General features: G+C 57.8%; 1 protein-coding gene across 8 annotated transcripts in view; it reads left to right on the top strand.

Moving 5' to 3' along the window:
- LOC102929598 (junction plakoglobin) overlaps positions 1 to 10,132 on the top strand; it is a 50,760-nt gene extending 40,628 nt beyond the window's left edge. For 4 of the 8 annotated variants that reach the window (XM_037886926.2, XM_043536761.1, XM_043536763.1 and 1 more), the window contains exons 8-15: positions 3,296 to 3,634; positions 4,286 to 4,441; positions 5,069 to 5,188; positions 5,422 to 5,572; positions 6,188 to 6,309; positions 7,263 to 7,302; positions 8,097 to 8,254; positions 9,270 to 10,132. In XM_037886926.2, the coding sequence (XP_037742854.1) occupies positions 3,296 to 3,634; positions 4,286 to 4,441; positions 5,069 to 5,188; positions 5,422 to 5,572; positions 6,188 to 6,309; positions 7,263 to 7,302; positions 8,097 to 8,230 (1,062 nt within the window). In that variant the 3' untranslated portion in view covers positions 8,231 to 8,254; positions 9,270 to 10,132. Of the gene's footprint in view, positions 1 to 3,295; positions 3,635 to 4,285; positions 4,442 to 5,068; positions 5,189 to 5,421; positions 8,255 to 9,269 lie in introns of all 8 variants that reach the window. The other 4 variants (XR_006287659.1, XR_006287660.1, XR_006287658.1 and 1 more) reach the window with 1 other exon arrangement.
- Positions 10,133 to 18,405: the final 8,273 nt, after the last annotated feature.

Genomic DNA, 18,405 nt, shown 5'->3' with positions numbered 1-18,405 from the left:
ATTTTTAACCTCTCCTCCCAGGTCAGGTTTTCTAAACCTTTGGTCACTTTTATGGTCTTCTCCTGGGCTCCCTCCAATTTGTCCGCAGCTTTCCTAAAGCGCGGCGCCCAGAACTGCACACAGGACTCCAGCTGGGCCCTCACCAGTGTCGAATAGAGTGAGACACTCACTTCCCGTGTCGTTCATATGTCCCAGAATGAGGTCAGCCTTTTTCGCAGCTGCATCACATTGACTCAGATTCAGTATGTGACCCGCTAGAGCCCCCAGATTCTTTTCAGCAGTAATTCTGCCTAGATGGCCATTCCCCAGTTTGTAGCTGTGCATTTGATTTGTTTCCTTGCCAGCTGAAGTACTTTCCACTTGTCTTTATTGGAATTTCATCTTGTTGATGTCAGTCTAATTCTCTAATTTGTCCATTTGTTTTGAATTCTAATCCTGTCCTCCAAAGTGCTTGCGACTCCTCCCAGCTGGATGTCCTCTGCAGATCCTACAATCACACTCTCCACTCCATTCTCCAAGTCATTTAATGAACCTAGTGAATGGTACCGGATCTAGGACTGAACCCCGCAGCACCCCACTAGATATGTCTGCCGGTTTGACAGTGGACCATTGATAGCTACTCGCTGAGAACAGTCTTTCAGCCAGCTGAGCACCCACCTTTATAGTAATTTTATCTAGACCCCAGTTCCTTAGCTGGCTTATGGGACTCTTATGTGGGACTGTCAAAAACCTTGCTAAAATCAAGGTACATCCCATCTACTGCTTCTACCGTCCACTGGACCAGTTACCCTGTCAAATGCTGGCTTCCTAGTGCTCAGGGTCTCCCAAGGGCGCCTGGGGCCTCTTCACACCAGGATGGCAGTCTATGCTCTCCCTGCCTGTGTCTGACTTACACTCCATCTCCAGGACCCAGTGTGGAGAAGGTGCCCCCTGTAAGTACATGCTTCTGTGTGCTGCCAGCCCATGCACCGCACCCACAGGGGTGGGGCTAGGAGTCTGGCGAAGGCGTAAGCCGTTCTGTGTCAGCACCCTTGGAAAGGCGTCTCCCGTGTTCCCCTGCTGCAGAACCGGTGCTGGGGCTTGCTCCTGACTTCCCAGGGCTGGTGCCAGACTGTTCTGACAGTCAGCGAGGAAGCCATTGTTCGTCAGGCTGATGGTATTTGTGGAAGGACCGTGGGAGCGCGGCTGGGGAGGGTGGGGTGGAATCCGGACAAGGAAGGGAGCAGAAGAGTCATACGCCCCTGAAGTTTCACCAAGCTGCTTGCTTTGACACCCAGGGTTCCTCTTCCCCCAACCCCCGCCTTTCCACTGCTTCCTGATGTGTTCCCCACATGGTGCTTGGCCTGACCCTCCACATGGATTAGGATCTGATGCAGCATGGAAAGTATTTGGGATCATTTCTGGAAGGCATGTAACTCCGTCTCCAGTGAGATTAACAAATGAAACATTTGGTGGTCAGGCTCTGCTAAATAGCAAACGGGAATGCAGCTTTGTCTACTGACTTAACTCCTTTGCATCCTCTGTCTAACCAGGACCCAAGACCCCACCCCCATCTCCCACTGTCCTTCTGGCTATTCTTAAATCCCTCAGTCCTGCCACTAGTGACCCCCATGATCACCCACAGTGCGCGTGCTGGCTTGCCATACTGCTCTGAACAGCTGGGGATTGTATCACTTGCATGTTTCCGGCAGGGGAAACCTGGCGAAGATACTAAACTCCTAAGTAAAGCTGCACATGTCTGGAGCATCTGTCACTCATGCTGTCCAAACAGTGCAGAGAGCTAGCTATGGTTACAGGAGTCTAGAGGCCTGGGACTCTTGTTCTAAGAAAATATTGCAGCGAACAAGACTCTTACTGCATTGAGACACCCTGCTTGAGTTGGAACAATAGTTGGCCTTTGGCATGAGGAAGGGTTGTTGAATTGTGCATGTTCTCGGGCCTGCTGGAGTCCGCCAAGCCATCGACCCAAACAGCGCAGTTTTGGGGGCCCCAGAGGGAGCCTGGTTCCCAGGGGAAGGAGCGCATCTGGGTGGTACCTTGTAATCTTCACTCTTTGAGGAGTTAAATGGGCAGATCTCAAGTGTGACCAGATAAAAACTCCCCAGCTTCCTACTGCATGCTCCAACCAGGGTTTGAGGGAGAGCGGGGGGGGGGATAGAGTTGGCAGCTCAATAATTCTCCTTTGTGAGGGCCCTCCCGGAAACATTTCCACCTGCCAAGGTGTTGATGTCTGCTTGATGTTCCAGCTGATCTCTTCCTCAGTCCCAGGGGTGCTCTGCCCTCTACAAATCTAATCTCCCTGGCATGAGGGTGGGGGTGAACGGGCTTGGTTGGTGCAAATGGTGTTCAGAGGAACACGAGTGTTTCACCATCTGCCCTTCATCTGTACAATGCTCTGCATTGTCTTTATTAAGCAGTTACCTGACCTTCAAGGCTGTGTCCCGATGGGTGCGCAATTGGGGTTCTGAATCCCTGATGCCAAATTATCATGTTCCTCTCGCTCGCCTGGGGGTGGGGCCTGGAGCTCGCAGGACCTTCTGCAGTGACACACGTGTGGTCCTCTCCGATGAATCTGTCCAGTGCTTCCTGTGCCTAGGCAGCAGCGTCGACCCCTCCCGTCAGCATGCTCTGACACAACGCTTGCTAACTTCACCTTACCGCTCTTTAAAGTTACAACTCCTCTCCCACTCCAGCCTGGCACAGTCTGCCTAGGTTCCCTAACGCCAGAGCTGCCATCTACCTGAAACCGGCTCGCCAGGCTAGCTAAGCGTTCTCGTGGCACACAGAGATGGATGTCTCCAAAGCACTGGGCTGGTGACTCTCAGGCCTACTGGCCTGCATGGGTCAGGGCCGTTCCTAGCCGGCACTGCTGCGAGTTGGCATGAGCGCTCCTGTGCGGCTATAGTGTAGTGTGCGGTGAATCCGGTGACACAGGGCATCCCGTGGCACCACCACCCTCCGAGCAGAGCTCCCTGTGGTCTGAAGCGGCCCCTTAGGCAGAGTTGTGTTTTTGGAGGTGGGGGCAGAGGACTCACTGCATGGAGGAGCCTGCTGTGATGTGGGATGGGTCAGCTGTGTGAACAGACAAGCAGCTCTGCTTCCACCTTATCAAGCAGTGGGGCAGGAGGGAGCAGAGCTCTGGGAAAGGGCCTGGGGCTATTTACGATGCAGCTTGTGGCTGCTGTAGAGCTGAGCCCAGCGAGGAGGGGACAGGCTGGGCCTAGTCCATTGTCTTGTCCCTGCTGCGGTTGATGGCCTGCGTGAAGAGGACAGGTGTGACGTCACTGTTCTGTAGGAGGGTCTGGATGGCGTCCTCAAGATCCTGGTCAACCAGCTGAGCTCGGACGATGTGAACGTGCTGACCTGCGCCACCGGCACCCTCTCCAACCTGACCTGCAACAACAGCAAAAACAAGACCCTGGTCACGCAGTCCAATGGGGTGGAAGCCCTGATCCACACCATCCTGAGGGCGGGCGACAAGGAGGACATCACTGAGCCGGCTGTCTGCGCCCTGCGGCACCTCACCAGCCGGCACCCGGAGGCAGAGATGGCCCAGAACTCGGTGCGGCTCAACTACGGCATCCCAGCGATCGTCAAGCTCCTCAACCAGCCCAACCAGTGGCCGCTGGTCAAGGTAAAACTGCAAGAGGGGCTCTGGAGTGTCCGTTGGGGGAGGGCGGCGCTGGGGCTCAGCTGAGCTCTGCCTGATGCCCAGCGAGCCACGCTAACATCCCCCCGAGCTCCCTGTGGAGGAGAGGGAACTGGTTTGAGACGCAGCTATCCACTGTTCACCCTGCGTGGGCTTGGCAGTCAAGCTCTGGCTCCCTGTCTGTCCCCCACTCGTGTCCTGCAGGCGGTAAGAGGACGGGGCTGGTGCTGGTCTCTTCTTGAATCAGTATTTGTCCCTCTGCTCCCAGCAGCAGGGAAGTAGGTGGATCCCTTTCTGGAAATGCTGCAGGCTGACTAGAGGCTTCAAAGCCACCACCTGCTGTGTGAGCTGTGGGGGCGGAGGAAGGTGGCTTCTCGCTGTAGGTGCTGGCAGGTAGCGGCTGGCGCTGGTGAGCAGGGAGCTGGGGCGGCTGGTTCTGAACCCCCTGCTGAGTGCGTACAGAGCCGGCACAATATTGGCTCTGCAGCTGGGCTTGTGCCGGGGACACGGGAGGTTAAACGCAAAGTTCTGCTCCTGGCATGTCCAGTTCCTTTCTTGAATGGAGGAGTCCTGAGCACCTACAGCTGCTGCCTCAGCCAGTGCCCGGTCTGATGGCCTCATCCTCCTCTCTTCCAGGCCACTATCGGTCTGATCCGCAACCTGGCTCTGTGCCCGGCTAACCACGCCCCACTGCAGGAGGCTGCCGTGATCCCTCGCCTGGTCCAGCTGCTGGTGAAGGCTCACCAAGATGCCCAGCGCCATGTGGCAGCTGGCACGCAGCAGCCGTACACAGTAAGTACAGATGCGGGAGGGGCCAATGGCCAAGCTGGGGAGCGCCTGCCCGGTGGGGCCTTTCCCTGTGTCCCAGGGATCTCAGTGCACAGGGCGTTGCTCGGTTGGCTTATTCTGGAACGAGAAGCCTCCACTCGGCCCCTGGCCACCCACTGGGTATTGCCCTGGCAGCTCCACGTGCTGGGCCTGTGGGTAAGGCCGCTGTAACTGGGCCGTAGTCCTGGACACACAGCGCTACAGCAGCTGCTCCTGCCCCCTCGTGACTGCGCCTGGCAGCAGCAGCGGCCGTGTATGCGCCAGAATGGCTGGTGATGCAGTTAGCTCGCAGGAAGACACGGCCAGGCGCTCCCCGCAGTGCAGCAGGCATGCCAGGGCCAGGCCCTCCCCTCCATCCCATACAAGCACTGGTCTCTAAGCGGATGCCGCTTGGTGTTCAGAGTGCCCCCTGCTGGGTGATCCCTGGAGGACATAACTACTCTGTCAGCTGTGATGAACCATTGCAGCCAGGCAGGTGGGAGGGCGAGGAACTGGGCTCTGTCCTCCCTCCGCCCATGTACCACACCCGTTGTACGGTGCTGTGCATTCACACCTGTCGTCCCTTGGTGCTGATCACTGCTCCCTTTGCAGGATGGAGTGAAGATGGAGGAGATAGTGGAGGGGTGCACAGGAGCCCTGCATATTCTGGCCCGGGACCCAATGAACCGCATGGAGATCTTCCGACTCAACACGATTCCTCTCTTCGTGCAGGTTGGGCTTTGGGTTGCAGCACAAGGCGAAGGGGAGGTGGGGTGGTTTCGGGAGGCCCCGGGTGGCTTGTGGCGGTCCAGATGGCTCTGAGCCCCAGAGCATCCGATGGGCACGTGCAGTAGCTGCCTCGGGGGGTGGGTGAAGGCAGCCGGAGAAGCTGGTCTTGAACAGCCCTGGCTTGGCTTTGCTTGCGGTGCCAGGAGTGGCTCACGCTGCTTTTCCTCCCCCGACAGCTGCTCTACTCCCCAGTGGAGAACATCCAGCGGGTGGCAGCTGGAGTGCTGTGCGAGCTGGCCCAGGACAAGGAAGCTGCTGACACGATTGATGCCGAGGGGGCCTCTGCTCCGCTGATGGAGCTGCTGCATTCCAGGAACGAAGGCACAGGTGAGCCGAGCCAGCTGGAGCCACGCGCTTGGAGCTGGGACTCCCAGCGGGGCTCGCACCGAGCTGCTCAGTCGGCGTGTTGGGCAGGCCCTGGTTCTGTTCCGTTCTCATCAGCTTCTCCTGTTCTGCTGCCTCGGGGCTGCCGCCATCTGGAGCATGGGTGCTATAACATGCCCCCACCAGGACGCCCTAGCCAGCTGACGGGGTTCGACTGTCTCCTACACTCGGCACCCGCTCTGTGGCCCCCTCTGCCATGCACAGGGCTGCAACACCAGAACGCTCTTAAAGGAAGTGCCGTCATTCCCTCGACATTCCTTCTCCCACTAGGCTCCAGCCCCGGGGTTTGAGGGGCAGGAAGCACTTAGCAGGAGGGTGACGGTGCACAGGTCCTCCTCCATGAAACGGTGCTGTGGCCCCTGGGGCGTGGAGGCTCTCGGGACGGTGCAGGCCGAGCTGCTGTGGCAGTCCTGTGGCAACAGGAAACGTAATTAAATGCAGAGCCTCCCGCTGAAGTGGAAATCATTCAGCCATCTGCTCAGAGAGGAGCGTGGCTCCCTCCGCCATCTGCTGGCATTTAGAGGTTTCCTCTTCCAACATTCCCCCCTCTCTGTCCAGCCACCTACGCCGCAGCCGTGCTGTTCCGCATCTCTGAGGACAAAAACCCCGACTACAGGAAACGCGTCTCCGTCGAGCTCACCAACTCCCTCTTCAAACATGACCCTGCTGCCTGGGAAGCAGTAAGTGCCTGTCTGTATAGGGGTGGGGTCAGGCGCGGCTTTTCCTTCTAGAACTGTTCAGGGCCAGCTCATGGTCCTTGGTGGCGATGCAGGAGCTCTCCCCTCCCCCCCGAGCTGAGCGCTCTATTTGGGCGCTAATGTCTTCCATGAGATTGTTCTCCCACTGCCCTGCCCACGAATGGGGTTTGTACCCAGGGTGTCTGGGAGGCCGCTCGGCTCCGCGGGTCCCCCCGTGGCTCAGAGGGCCCAGGGGATTCTAGTGGAACTTGGGCCAGGAAGAACGTGAGACACATCTTCCACTTAGCCCTGAGCGTGTGACCGTCTGCAATGGGGAGGGTGGGGGCAGGGACAGGGCACGGGGGTGCCTGTTCTTAGGTGGGAGGGGTTAGTAAATGGAGGGCTTAATGCTTGTACTGGGGGACTCAGGGCTGGAACATCTAAGCTCCATTTAGAAACTGGTCCAACATGATCTGGCTACAACCCTTGAGTCTCCCTGCACTGGGGCTGGTGGGCAAAGGGGGCACCATGGGAGCTGGGTTTCCTGTTGCTGCAGGCATCTTGCATTGGCACACAATCCTGGCCACAAGTGGCCTCCTGGGGCTGCAATCAGCCCATGAGCTGGGCAGATAGGGGTGCTCATGCAGCATCCCCAGGTAGCAGGAGCCCCCCGCTCCTCCCCAGGAGCTGTGATTCCTCCAGTAAAACAGCTCAGCGCTGGCACCACCCCAGAGGCTCCAGGAGCCTTTGTTCCAGCGTCCCAGCTCCCAACAGGGAAGCTGCTGCCATGGCTGTCCCAGCACCATAAGGTCCTGTTACCCTCTTCTCAAAAGCCATTGCTGCCGGGAAAAGCTAATGCTCCCCACGTGCGTGTTCCAAGCACCATGCGAAGGCTGACCCCAAACAGCCCTTGTGTCTCTGCGCCCTCGTGTTACCTGTGTGTGTCTCCTCCCTAGGCGCAGAGCATGATCCCGATCAACGAGCCGTACCCGGAGGGTAAGTGCTGGGCACGTGCTTAGTGCAGAAACTGCCAAGCTCGGCAGAGCCGGCGTGTCCTGCCAATGCCTGCCGGGGCACCAAACGGTGCATCTGAGCTGGGGGCCCTGCTGGGCCACTTGGCCGGAAGCGCCCGTCAGGTGGCTGTAGCCTTCTGCCTCCGCTCCCCAGCATGGCATGGCTTGGGCTCTGTGTACGTCTGGCTGGCCGGGTTTTAGTGTCCGGGCACAGGAGAACTAAACACTGGGCTACGAACAAACGCCAGGCCCCAGGTGACTGGCAGCGTGGCATTGCCATGCTCTGTACATGGAGACTAATTTCTCTGCTCCCTCTTGGGAGCCCCAGCCTCACTCCAGTTTGCTGAGCCATCCTGCTCCCAGTTCAAGTCCTGTCAGCGTCCCCTCCCCTCTGGAACGTCGCGCTGCAGGAGAGCACGCTGCTGCCTGTAGGCGAAGTGTGTGGCCAGGAGCTTTGGTGTCGCCCCGGCCAAGGCCAGCTGGGGCTTTTATTCCTCCCGTGTCAGGACACGAGCCAGCCTCCAAAGGGGGCAGGAAGAAACTTTCCCTTATACCGTATCTGGCCGTGTTGGGGTCTCCTGCAGTATTTGGTGCTGGTGCCTGTCAGGCCTTGGGCTTGATGGACCCCAGCTCTGATGCAGCCTCAGTGGCCGGGAGCGCAGCTGTAATGCTGGGATGGGAGCTGGGGTGTCCCCACCTGAGCACAGAGCTGGTGCTAATTCTCTGCTCAGTGGCTGGCATGCGGGCTAACGGCTGCCCTCTCCCCCTGGTGGCTAGATATGGATGCTGGGTATCGTATGTATGCGGGTGATGACCCCTTGGACATAAACATGGATATGGACGGAGACTACCCCATGGACACCTACAGTGATGGCGTCCGAGGTCACTACCCTGAACACATGCTCGCCTAACCCGCTCCTCAGGCACTGCACAAGGTAGGGCCACCACTGCCTTGCCTGGCAGGGAGCCCAGCTGGGACTGGGAGGAGGGACTGCCTCGACCTGGGCAGCAGTGTGGGGTTTATCCTGCTCCTGTCTGAGGACAGAGGAGGATGGCTGTGCTGAGCTGTGGCTGGATAGCCTGGCTTCTGGTGCACAGCTTTGGGACTGCCGGGCCTTCCATGAGCACATCTACTCTGCCAGCGTGTCCTTCCCCACCTCTGGGCTCCTGGCATCAGTTTGAGGGCTCCAGGCAACTTTCCACCTCTAGGCAAGAGCCCAAGAACTAGGGCCAGGCAGGGGGTTTGATGGGTCAGCGGACCCCAAGCAATGAAGAAAGCGCAGGGCAGAGCCTGGGGTGAGACTCCCAGGGATGGGACACTCCCCAGACCTGTAAGAGCTACGGGATCCAACAACAGGGCAGTAGATGAGCTTGGCCGAGCTGCAGTCCACACACCAGTGGCTGCTGGGATGAAGGGACCACGTGTGGGTGAGGGAGGGGAAGGGTTGAAGAGCTGAGGGTCTGGGGTGCATGACCGCTGCCATCCCGCTGACCAGCATTTCCACCGCTCCTGGCTGCTTGGGGGCTCTGGGGAAATGACCCCCTTCTGCCCCCTAGTGCTAGCTCCAGGCAATCTCCCGGTACCGAGAGCTGTGCACCTCCCACAGGAGGTCTCCATGCCTTCCCAGCCCCTTCCCCATGAGACGGCCGTGGGTAGCTGGGTTAGTTTTCCTCTCGTCCATTGTTACAAGGGAACAGTGGTGTGGGAACCATTGTACAGCTGCCTGCAAATATGGCCAACCCATGGCATAGCTGCCTGCTCTACCATGAGACAGGGCAGGGCAGGTCAGTGGGCTAAGCCAGACTTCCCCAGGCAGCCCAGGACTGCCCCTTCAGCATGCCTTCCGCCTTGGCCAGCCTAGCCCCAGAGAATGATCCCACACTCTGATAGACCTGCTGTTCCTCCTGTTACACCCCATCAGCTGTCTGACGCTGTCCTTCCTCCTACAGGTGTGTTGTCCGGGCAGAAGAGGGTGGCTCCAGAGATGAGCGCTTGCAAGAGGGACTTGGGAGACAGAAGTGCCTGAGACCAACTTTTCCATTCCCACCAGAGGCTTTATTTTTAGATTTTGTTTTGTTTTTATTTCTTTTTTGCTGTGGGTCTGTGAAAAAGGCCCTTTCCTCCTGAGATTGCTTCAAACACCCTCCAGCCAAGCCAAGATACTGTTTCTGAAGCTTTAAAACACGCGACTCCCGCGTCATTATCCAACTCCATTGGCATGACAGTAATCGTCTTTTCTATAAATATATATTTCTTTTATTTTTTAATATGGTGCAAATGGCTTTTGCTGTCTGATTTTAAGTTCATGCTTTTTAACTTCCCACTTCCTGTTCTGTGTTTAGTGTTTAACAAAAATAATCTAACATTTTAAAATGAGCCTTTTGCTTTCTACAAACTTTAAAAATAGCAAATCCAGTGAGTTTGCAGAAAACAAAGGGTGCTGTGTTTTCCTGGGATCTTTGTTCTAGCCCAAGGGATGTCAACGGCTTTATTCCTTCCGATCAGACGTGGGTGAACAGAATTTCAGTGCAACTGTCCTTACTATAGAGGAGTGACTCTAACCACTAGGAACTGTGTCCTTGTATCAATCTACTATTGCACAATTTAACCTGTCTCCTTTCTGGTGAGTGGTGTTTCCTTCCCCTCTTCCCTTCTCTTCATGCATTTTTAAAGCGACTCTAGATCTGATGGCTTACTGCTTCTGTTGGAAAGGGATCGATGTTCTTGGAATGTGGTTCAGGAACTGAGGATTTTATTATTTCTGTAAGTTTTTTGTATAGACCAAAGCAAAGAATAAAACACCCTAACCCCATGTTGCAGTGAGCTGGTTCTTCTACTTGCGTCAGCTCCTGGGCCGTTGGCATTTGTTTGGAAATGGGTGTAATGGGGGGCCACCTAGAACTGGGGTACCACTGAGCCCCCTGACCCACCAGCCTGGGCTCCTTTCTACACTACTGATATTGACAAGCTGACAAGCTCTCCAGGTTTCAGCGGGCATTTTCACTAGCATACATACAGGTAGGGACTTACCCAGCTGCAGTAGGTGCAGGCAGACTCTTTAACCAACCCCTGCATGGGAAGGCTTCAGCTAGGGCACCTCCCAGTTCCTAAGGCGGGCACCCCCTCTAGAGTATAAACGCAAAATTATGCCATCTTGTGCTGCGCAGGGAACTGTACAGCGTAAGCTTATAAAATTCACCCCCTCCTTCAATGTGGAGAGGAATATGCAACAGCTTTCTCCCCCTGAGTTATGAGTCCCACACACTGGTTTTAAATAAAAGCAAAATCAAGTTTAACTACAAAAGATAGACTTTTTTTTTTAAGTGATTATAAGCGATAGCAAACAAATCAAAGCAGGTTACCTAGCAAATAAAAAACACAAACTAAGCTTAATATACTAAGTAGATTGGATATGAATAGCAGATCCTCACTGTAAGTGATGATACAAGCAGGCTGCGGATTCTTAAGGGGCAAGCTGCACTTGCTTACAGCTTGGAATCCCTAGGTGTTCCCTCTAGCCTGGGTCCAGCACTTCCCCCATGTGACGAAGTGGGACTGTTCTTAATGTTTCCTCCGAATATTGTGGGGGTGCCTCAGTTTCCCCTAGGCAGTTCTTAAGTATCTAGGTGGTGGGGTAAGGGTGTATGATCATTGCAGAGCCCTAGAGGGCAGGTGTGTGCAGGGATCTGGACTCAGAGAATGGCCAACACCCTGTTTCCTGGCAACTGATGGCCTGGGCCCTTCCCCCCCTGCAAGGTGAGAGCTGAAGGGTTGGAGAACAAAGGAACCAGGTGACCTCCTGGCCCGGAAAGGGACAAAGCCCAGAGGAGGGGGGGCTGGAGGGGGTTTTCAGTTTGGGGCTGGCTGGGACATGGAGTGAAGTGCAGACGGGGTTGTCTGGCTCACTGTCCCCCAAAATGGACCCAGCTGAGGGGTCCTGTTCTCTGCACCTACAAGCTCTGTTTTAGACCACGTTCCTGTCGTCTAATAAACCTTCTGTTTTACTGGCTGGCTGAGAGTCACATCTGTCTGTGAAGTTGGGGTGCAGGACCCTCTGGCTTCCGCAGGAGCCCCGCCTGAGCGGACTCGCTGTGGGAAGCGCACGGAGGGGCAGAGGATGCTGAATGCTCCGAGGTCAGACCCAGGAAGGTGGAAGCCGGGGGAGCTGTGTGTCCTGCAGACAGGCTGCTCACAGAAAGGAGACTTCCCCAGAGTCCTGACTGGCTTCATAGGGAGCAGTTCCAGAGCGTCGCCCGGGGACTCCGTGACACCCCAGTTCAATCTTTGTTCCTCAGGTGTTTCCAGGAGTCTTCCTGGGTGCAGAGTCAGTGAAGAACAATGATGATGTCACACCCCTCCCTTATGTAGCTTTTGCATATGGCAGGAACCCTTTGTTTCAAAGCGTGGTTCCCATGCCAGTCAGTGGAAGAATACTGACATCCCAAGATGGAGTCCGGCACCGGTGTCTCCTCTCCACTGCCTCTCGCAGCTCATGTGATGAACCCTGGGGAATAAACACGCTTGTTGCCAGCGCCAGCTCCCTGGTTTGATAGGACTGAGGCAGGATGGAACTGCAATAGCCTGGGTTAAAAGAGCAGGTTCACTGCAGTCTAACCTAGCTGCCGTGTTCTGTGGGACAGGCAGCGAGAGGAAATGTTCCCACCAAGACGCCAGCTGGCAGCTGCTGCCTGGGACTGCCCGGTGAAGGTGTGCCCGGGTGCCGGAGGACGGAAACGAGCTATTCGCAGTTACCACAAGCGGAGCGGCTGCTTGCAGGCGCTGTGCTGACGTCTTTAGCTGGTTCACAGCGCGGGGAGTTGGCACTTGGTGGGGATGGGATTAGGGGCTTTAGAGCAAAGTGCCCAGATGTAGGAGAGGGCATCCCTACCCAACCCCCCTTCGGGAGTGATTCCAGGGGCCGTGGTCAGCTTGAAGTCTACGATTTCCAGCAAGTCCCGGAGTCCACCTGCTAACCACCCATTGCTGAGCTGCGGCTGCGTCTCCACGAATGACTCCTGCAGTTCCCCATCTCTTTTGGTGCCAGGGAAGAGTGGGAGAACTTCGGGCAGCACAGCAGAGGAGGGCTGGTGCTGCTGAGTGGCCCCTGGGAGCTCGGCCTTTCCTTTTCAATGGGAAAAGGGGAGACGGAGGTCAGAGCCTGGAAGAGGCCGTAGGAGCCAGATGAACTCAGCAGGCAAGGTGCACTTTTCATGCAGGGCACTTCCCACGACCCCACCCTCGTGGTGGGACCCCCACGGCCCCTGCTGCCTAAACTGTTGTAGGCAAGGGGGGTGATGCCAGGGTGTCTCTCCTCCTCCATGCAGTGTTGCCTTGCAGGGTTTGCATAAGCCAAGCCAGGGCAGATCTGCCCTCAGCGCTGCAGTGTGTTCCGGCTGGCTCGGGGTGGGGAAAGGGAAGAGGGCACTGTCATGTGGGGGCGTTCGTGGCGCAGGGGGACACAATAGCAAGGCCCCTGCTTCCTCGTGCTGGCCATGGTGTCTTGGCCGTGCCCTCTGTGTTTGGTAAACTTGAGTGATGTGTAACATGGGTACTCTAAATACGTGGGTTTATTCTCCTATGGCCTGAGCCCCACCGCCTGTCTCCTGGGGTAAGTCCTACCTGGGCCTTAGCGAGGGAGGGTCAATGAGCACGGCTCTTCCCCTTCGCTAAGACCTGCTGTCTTGCCAGGCCCTGACCTCCATGCTCACCTGGTCTTGCCATGGAGGGTAGGGAGGCCGGCAGCTCGGCACGGTCTCGGCCGCTAGTTGGCGATGGATGGAAGGAAGGTGTGAAGTACAATCTCTGGCCCCAGGTTGTGCATGGCACCAGTGTCTGCTCGGCGCTGTCTGGTGAGATGCAGGCAAGGACTCCGTGGCCCATGCCCCAGGTCTGGGGAGAATAGGCAGCTGAGGAGGGGCCCATTCTTTCACAGCTCCCCCTTATCCTTCCCTCCAACCCTCCCCCAATGCTGGTCCTAGCCCTGTCTGTGCTGTAGCAAAGCCCATTTCACACAGCCCCCAGTGAGATGCTAATCAGCGGGGTCTACCTGGCACCAGTGCTCAGCCCCATGGGCTGCAAGCTGTGATCAAAGGCAGCGGGGAAGGAAGTAGCAGCTGTTCCAGTCTCGCTCCAGCTCAGAGCTTTCTGCTGACTGGACTCGGTATTTTGCCTTGGCCAGGAATGAAGGGGGCGGGAGAGAACGAGACAAGACTGCACAAGGGGGGGAGCTCGCGTGTAGCTGAGGGGCTGCTGGGCTGGGTTCCCCACACATCTCGGGGTGTGTATGTGGCCTGGGGGTAAGCAGAAGCCTGGTATGCAGGATGCTTGGGTCCCATGACCACTGCCTGACACCAGACCTGTCTCTTAAGCTGTCGGCTGCCCCTCCCCAGCTGGGTGTGGGCCTGAGGCCATCCCAGCACTCAGCAGGGCCCGGCTGGCCCTGCTTGTGCCTTAGTTGTGCCCCTCCTGGCTCTCAGCACCCAGGGGCCTTGTCTGCTGCTGTTAATCGCAAAGGGAAGCTGCTTCAAGGAGACTCCGTAATGCCCCTTGGTTCTAACTGGCAGGACGGGCAGGGGCTGCCCCACCCTGGCCACTTGATCCCCCCTGCTGCTCTGGGAATTAATATCTTGGGGCGGTGGTTACTAGGAGGCTCCCCATGAGGCATAGGGTTGAGACCCCAAAGTGGGGGTGGAAGGGGGAGGGAGCCAGCATCCTACAAATCCCATATCCTGTGGCCTGGCGCTGAGCATGGCAGCTCTGCCTGGCCCAGATGCTGGCTGGGTGTGGGAGCAGGCCCACCACTGCTTCCCCTGCTCTGACCGCCCCATCGGTGGCCATGGGGCTGGGTGGAATGAGCATCTGCCCGCTCAGACGGAGTGGGGCCAGGCAGGTAGCCCAGCCTGGCAGCTGGGGCTGAGTGTGGCTCTGTTGGATGCGGGGCAGGGTGGAGGGATTGAAATCCTGCTGCTGAGCACAGCCCTGCAGGGCCTGGAGGACACCCCAGCCCGGCTGTGCCACAGGGACAAGGCCTCGTTTCCTGTCTCATCGCTTCCCAGGACCAGGACAGCGCCAGACACCAGTAGGCTGCCTGGAGCATGAGTGGGAGCGGGGGGGAGCCAGGAGATCCCTGGGCCAAGAGCTTCCATGGGGCGGCTGGCCAGGCCCTGGGCGTGTGCACCCCCCGCTCTCCCCTCCCACCTGCAAGGAGACCCCAAAACTCCCGGCCCTGCTCTCACCACTGGCCCCGGGTTTGTTACAGTTGCAGACAGTCAACGCTGCGCAGCCCCTGTCTCCACTGGGCCGGCTTAGGAAGCTGAGAGGCCAGGAGCCGGGCACATTGGAGGTCCCACCCGCTGGGGGTTGCTGTGGGCGGGAGCTAGGCCCAGCTGGCATTGTTTCCCCCCAGGGTGAGAGGGGAGGGGAAGTAGCCAGGCAGGAGGGACCTGGCTGGGCTGAGGACTAAGGGAGAGGCAGGTTCTCTTGCTGGGGCTCCTCCTCTTGGCCAGTGCCAACACGCTCACCCTCTCTTGGCAGATCATGCTGGGCACGTTGATGCCTGGCGTGGGGCTGGCACAACCCTGCCCTCCTCCGAGGCTGCGAGTGCAGCGGGGAGATGCCATTGGCCAGACGTGCTATGCCGGGCCGTGCTAGCCAGGAGCTGCTGGAATTTGCACTGAATTTTCACAAGGCAGAGGCTTGGGGAGGGAGTTGCCAGGGCTGCTCCTGCACTGGCCACAGGGGGTCACTGTAGAGCCTTGGCCAGGAGCCTGGGGTGCCTGCTCCCCCCCACAACCTGCCCCCTGGAAACTCTAGTGGATTTATCAGCTCTGCGTCCTTCCTTGGCTTTGACCATCTCTGGCCTTTTACTGCCACCTCGTGGAGGTTTATGCAGCCCAGGCCCTGCCGTGCAAATGCGTTGCGTGCAGCTGGCACGAACCAGCCTGGGGTGGATTCTGCCCTGCTGGCCTGGCAGGTGCCAGCCTGTTCCATGCCTGCGGAGGCCCGGTGGTCCAGAGCCGGCACTGGGCATAAGCAGCCTAAGAATCGCTCAGGGCCCCGGGGTGCTCAAGAGGGCCCCCATTCACCTTTTATTATATGTGTGTTTGTTGTGGGGGGGGGACACAAAATATTCCTGCTTAGGGCCCCCAGTGGGCTAGCGCTGCCTCTGGGGTGGGCCCTGGTGTTACAGGACTTTGGGGGCTGCAGTTCAGTTCCCCTCTGTGCTACTGATGCCCAGTGTGACTATGGGTGATTCCCTTAGCCTCAGTTTCCCAGCTGTAGAGTGGGGATAACAGCCCTGCCCTACCTCCTGGGGGGGCTATGAGCATAAACCCTATAAACAGTGTAAGGTGCTTGGCCCCTATGGGGCTGGGGCCAGATCAGAACCCAAGATGGCCAGGGAGCTGGAGGCAGCCGGTGCCGTGGTCACAGCCCTGGAGAGTGTTTGTGGCATAAGCAGCACCAGGCACGATTCCCCAAGGGCACCAGCCCCAGCCCCACCCCTGGCCTTGCCTGGATCAGCCTCCTCCCGCACAGGTCAGGAGGAGGCAGCTCCAGCAGGGCCCATGGCCCCTTGTGGCTCGCAGCCCCATTTGCCACAGCTCCAGGCCACCCTGGCCCCTGGGACCTTCCCAGCGAGGACCAATGCAGGGCAGTGAAACCCGGAGCCTCCCACATGCTGCCTGATTGCTGCTCTGTGCCCGCTGCTGGGCTTGCACGGGGGATAAGGAGCCGGGCCCCCCGTGCATTACTGAGGCTTGTCGGTAACAAGAGCATGCGTGGCTGGAGCCAGAACGCGCTGCCGCCCCCCCCCTCCCCAGCATCACCTGACTGAATCTGGCTCTCCTCCAGGCAGCAGGGAGTCTGTGCTAGCGAGTGACCCGGGCTTTCGCCCTGGGGGAGCCTGCCCGTCCCTGGGCACCAAGTGTCTGTAAGCGCTCAGAGTGGGGGCAGTTGGTGTCAGCCCAGCTGGGGTGTGAGCCCTGCTGGAGACAGGCACATGGTGCCTGGGGTGGTTTGCGGAGAGTGGAGGGATCCCAGGTGCTGCTCTGCTGGCTGGATCTTTGGATGCTTTTATGACCCTCCCCCCCAGTCTTCACCACGTGACTCCATTTCAGCATCTGTTCACTGAGGGGCTCGAAGGGAGAAGAGGGTCTTGGGCCAAAGGAACCCACTCAGCTCCCTCTCCTCCTCTATCCCTTCCCTCAACTCTGAGCTCCCGCCCTCCCCGCCCCAGGGACTCACCTGCCCCACCACCATCTCCTGCGTGGGCACTACTGCCTGTCACCCCCTGTGTGATATTCTCCCTTCACTGGGTGGCTGCGGTCTCAGCCTGTGCAGACAGCAGAGAGAAGCCAGCCTAGCAAGGGACGGATGGATGGACAGGATCCCACACCTGCCTCCCTGTTCCTTTCAGGATCCAGCTCAGTATTGTCTTCAGCCCCCATTCCCCAAACTACCTCCCGGACCCTGTCTTTACTCCCTTCCCTGCTCCCTCTGCCTGCCCAGCTGGTCTAGGTCCTTTCACCTCACCTCACCCCACCCTCCTGGTGCGAGACCCTTCTCCACCACAGCTCCTATCACCTGCAAACACCTCTCCGCATCTGCTCTCCATGCTTCAGCTCTAGGCCAATCCCAGCTGACAGCTGCTCTCATCCCCTCTCTCCTCTCAGCACTGGGAGGGTTTTCGGGGTATGTGGATCCCCGGGGAGGGTTTTCCCTGAGCAAACCAGGCCATAGCTGGGATTCAGCGAGGGGACAGGATGCTACACCAGAAGGAAGCAGCCAGGTCTCCCAATCCATGTATCCGAGAGCTGCCGGCTAGTCCCAGTTCAGAGTAGGTGAAACAATAATAAAAACAGCGAAAAGGGAATTAATCAGGGCACGAGCCAAGGACACGCTGTGTGTCTTTGTCATGTCTTTGCATTTGGGCCCCGTCTCAAGCCCCTCCCAGGGACAGCTGCCTGATGGCAGCTGGTTACATTTGATTCAAGGAATCCCCAGGCCTGGAGCCCCGCTGGCTGAGCTGGGCTGAGAGCTGAGCGTGTTTTGCACATAAACGGAGACCTCTGTATTAACAGCCCCCGCCCCACACGCTGCCCCTGTGGCCAGGCCCTTGCTGCTGGGCTCCCTCCCCAGCTACACAGGGTAAGGCCTTGGCCCGGCGTTGGGGGTCTGCCAAGGTGTGACTGACAGGAGCTCACTTCCCTCTAGGTCTGTGCTGGAGACTCCACCCGTCAGGTGTCTGTCTGGGGGAGGAGAGAGGCTTTCCGCCTCCTTCCCCTTTGCTGTTTAAATTGGGTCTAGCTGAGCGTTTTACTTTCCGTAGGAGGAGAGATGAACAAGACTGTGACTTTCAGCTTGGAAAGGAGACGGCTAAGGGGAGATATGATCGAGGTCCATACAGTCATGACTGGGGTGGAGAAAGTACATAAGGAAGTGTTGTTTATTACTTCTCATAACACAAGAACTAGGGGTCACCCTATGAAATTAACAGGCAGCAGGTTTAAAACAAACACAAGGAAGTGTTTCTACACACAACGCACAGTCTGTCTGTGGAACTCTGCCAGAAGATGTTGTGAAGGCCAAGACTGTAGCTGGGTTCAGAAAGGAACTAGATAAATTCATGGAGGACAGGTCCATCAATGGCGATTAGCCAGGATGGGCAGGGATGGTGTCCCTAGCCTCTGTTTGCCAGGAGCCAGGAATGGGTGACAGGGGATGGATCACTTGATCATTCCCTGTTCTGTTCATTCCCTCCGGGGCACCTGACACTGGCCACTGTCAGAAGGCAGGACCCTGGGCTAGATGGACCCTTGGTCTGACCCAGTCTGGCTGCGCTTATGTTCTGCTTGCTGTCCCGCAGTGTCCCAGTCTGGGAGCTGCTACACACCTGCTGCAGCCTACCCAGAGACAGCTGCTTCCCAGCAATGGGCGAGCTCGTTCCCCTGCCTACCTTAGGCTCCAGGATTCCTTATCCGTCTGGGGACTGTCAGTAACCATGGTCACTGGGTGACCTGACGACGGTTCCCCTCCCAAAGGTGCGATCACATGCTCACAGCACGGCGGTGAGGATGCTGGAGGAGC

This window comes from Chelonia mydas, chromosome 27 (genome assembly GCF_015237465.2).
Source record: "Chelonia mydas isolate rCheMyd1 chromosome 27, rCheMyd1.pri.v2, whole genome shotgun sequence".
Lineage (NCBI taxonomy): Eukaryota > Metazoa > Chordata > Testudines > Cheloniidae > Chelonia > Chelonia mydas.
Note: the sequence above shows the minus strand (reverse complement) of the source record. Positions and strands in the feature narration are given on the sequence as shown.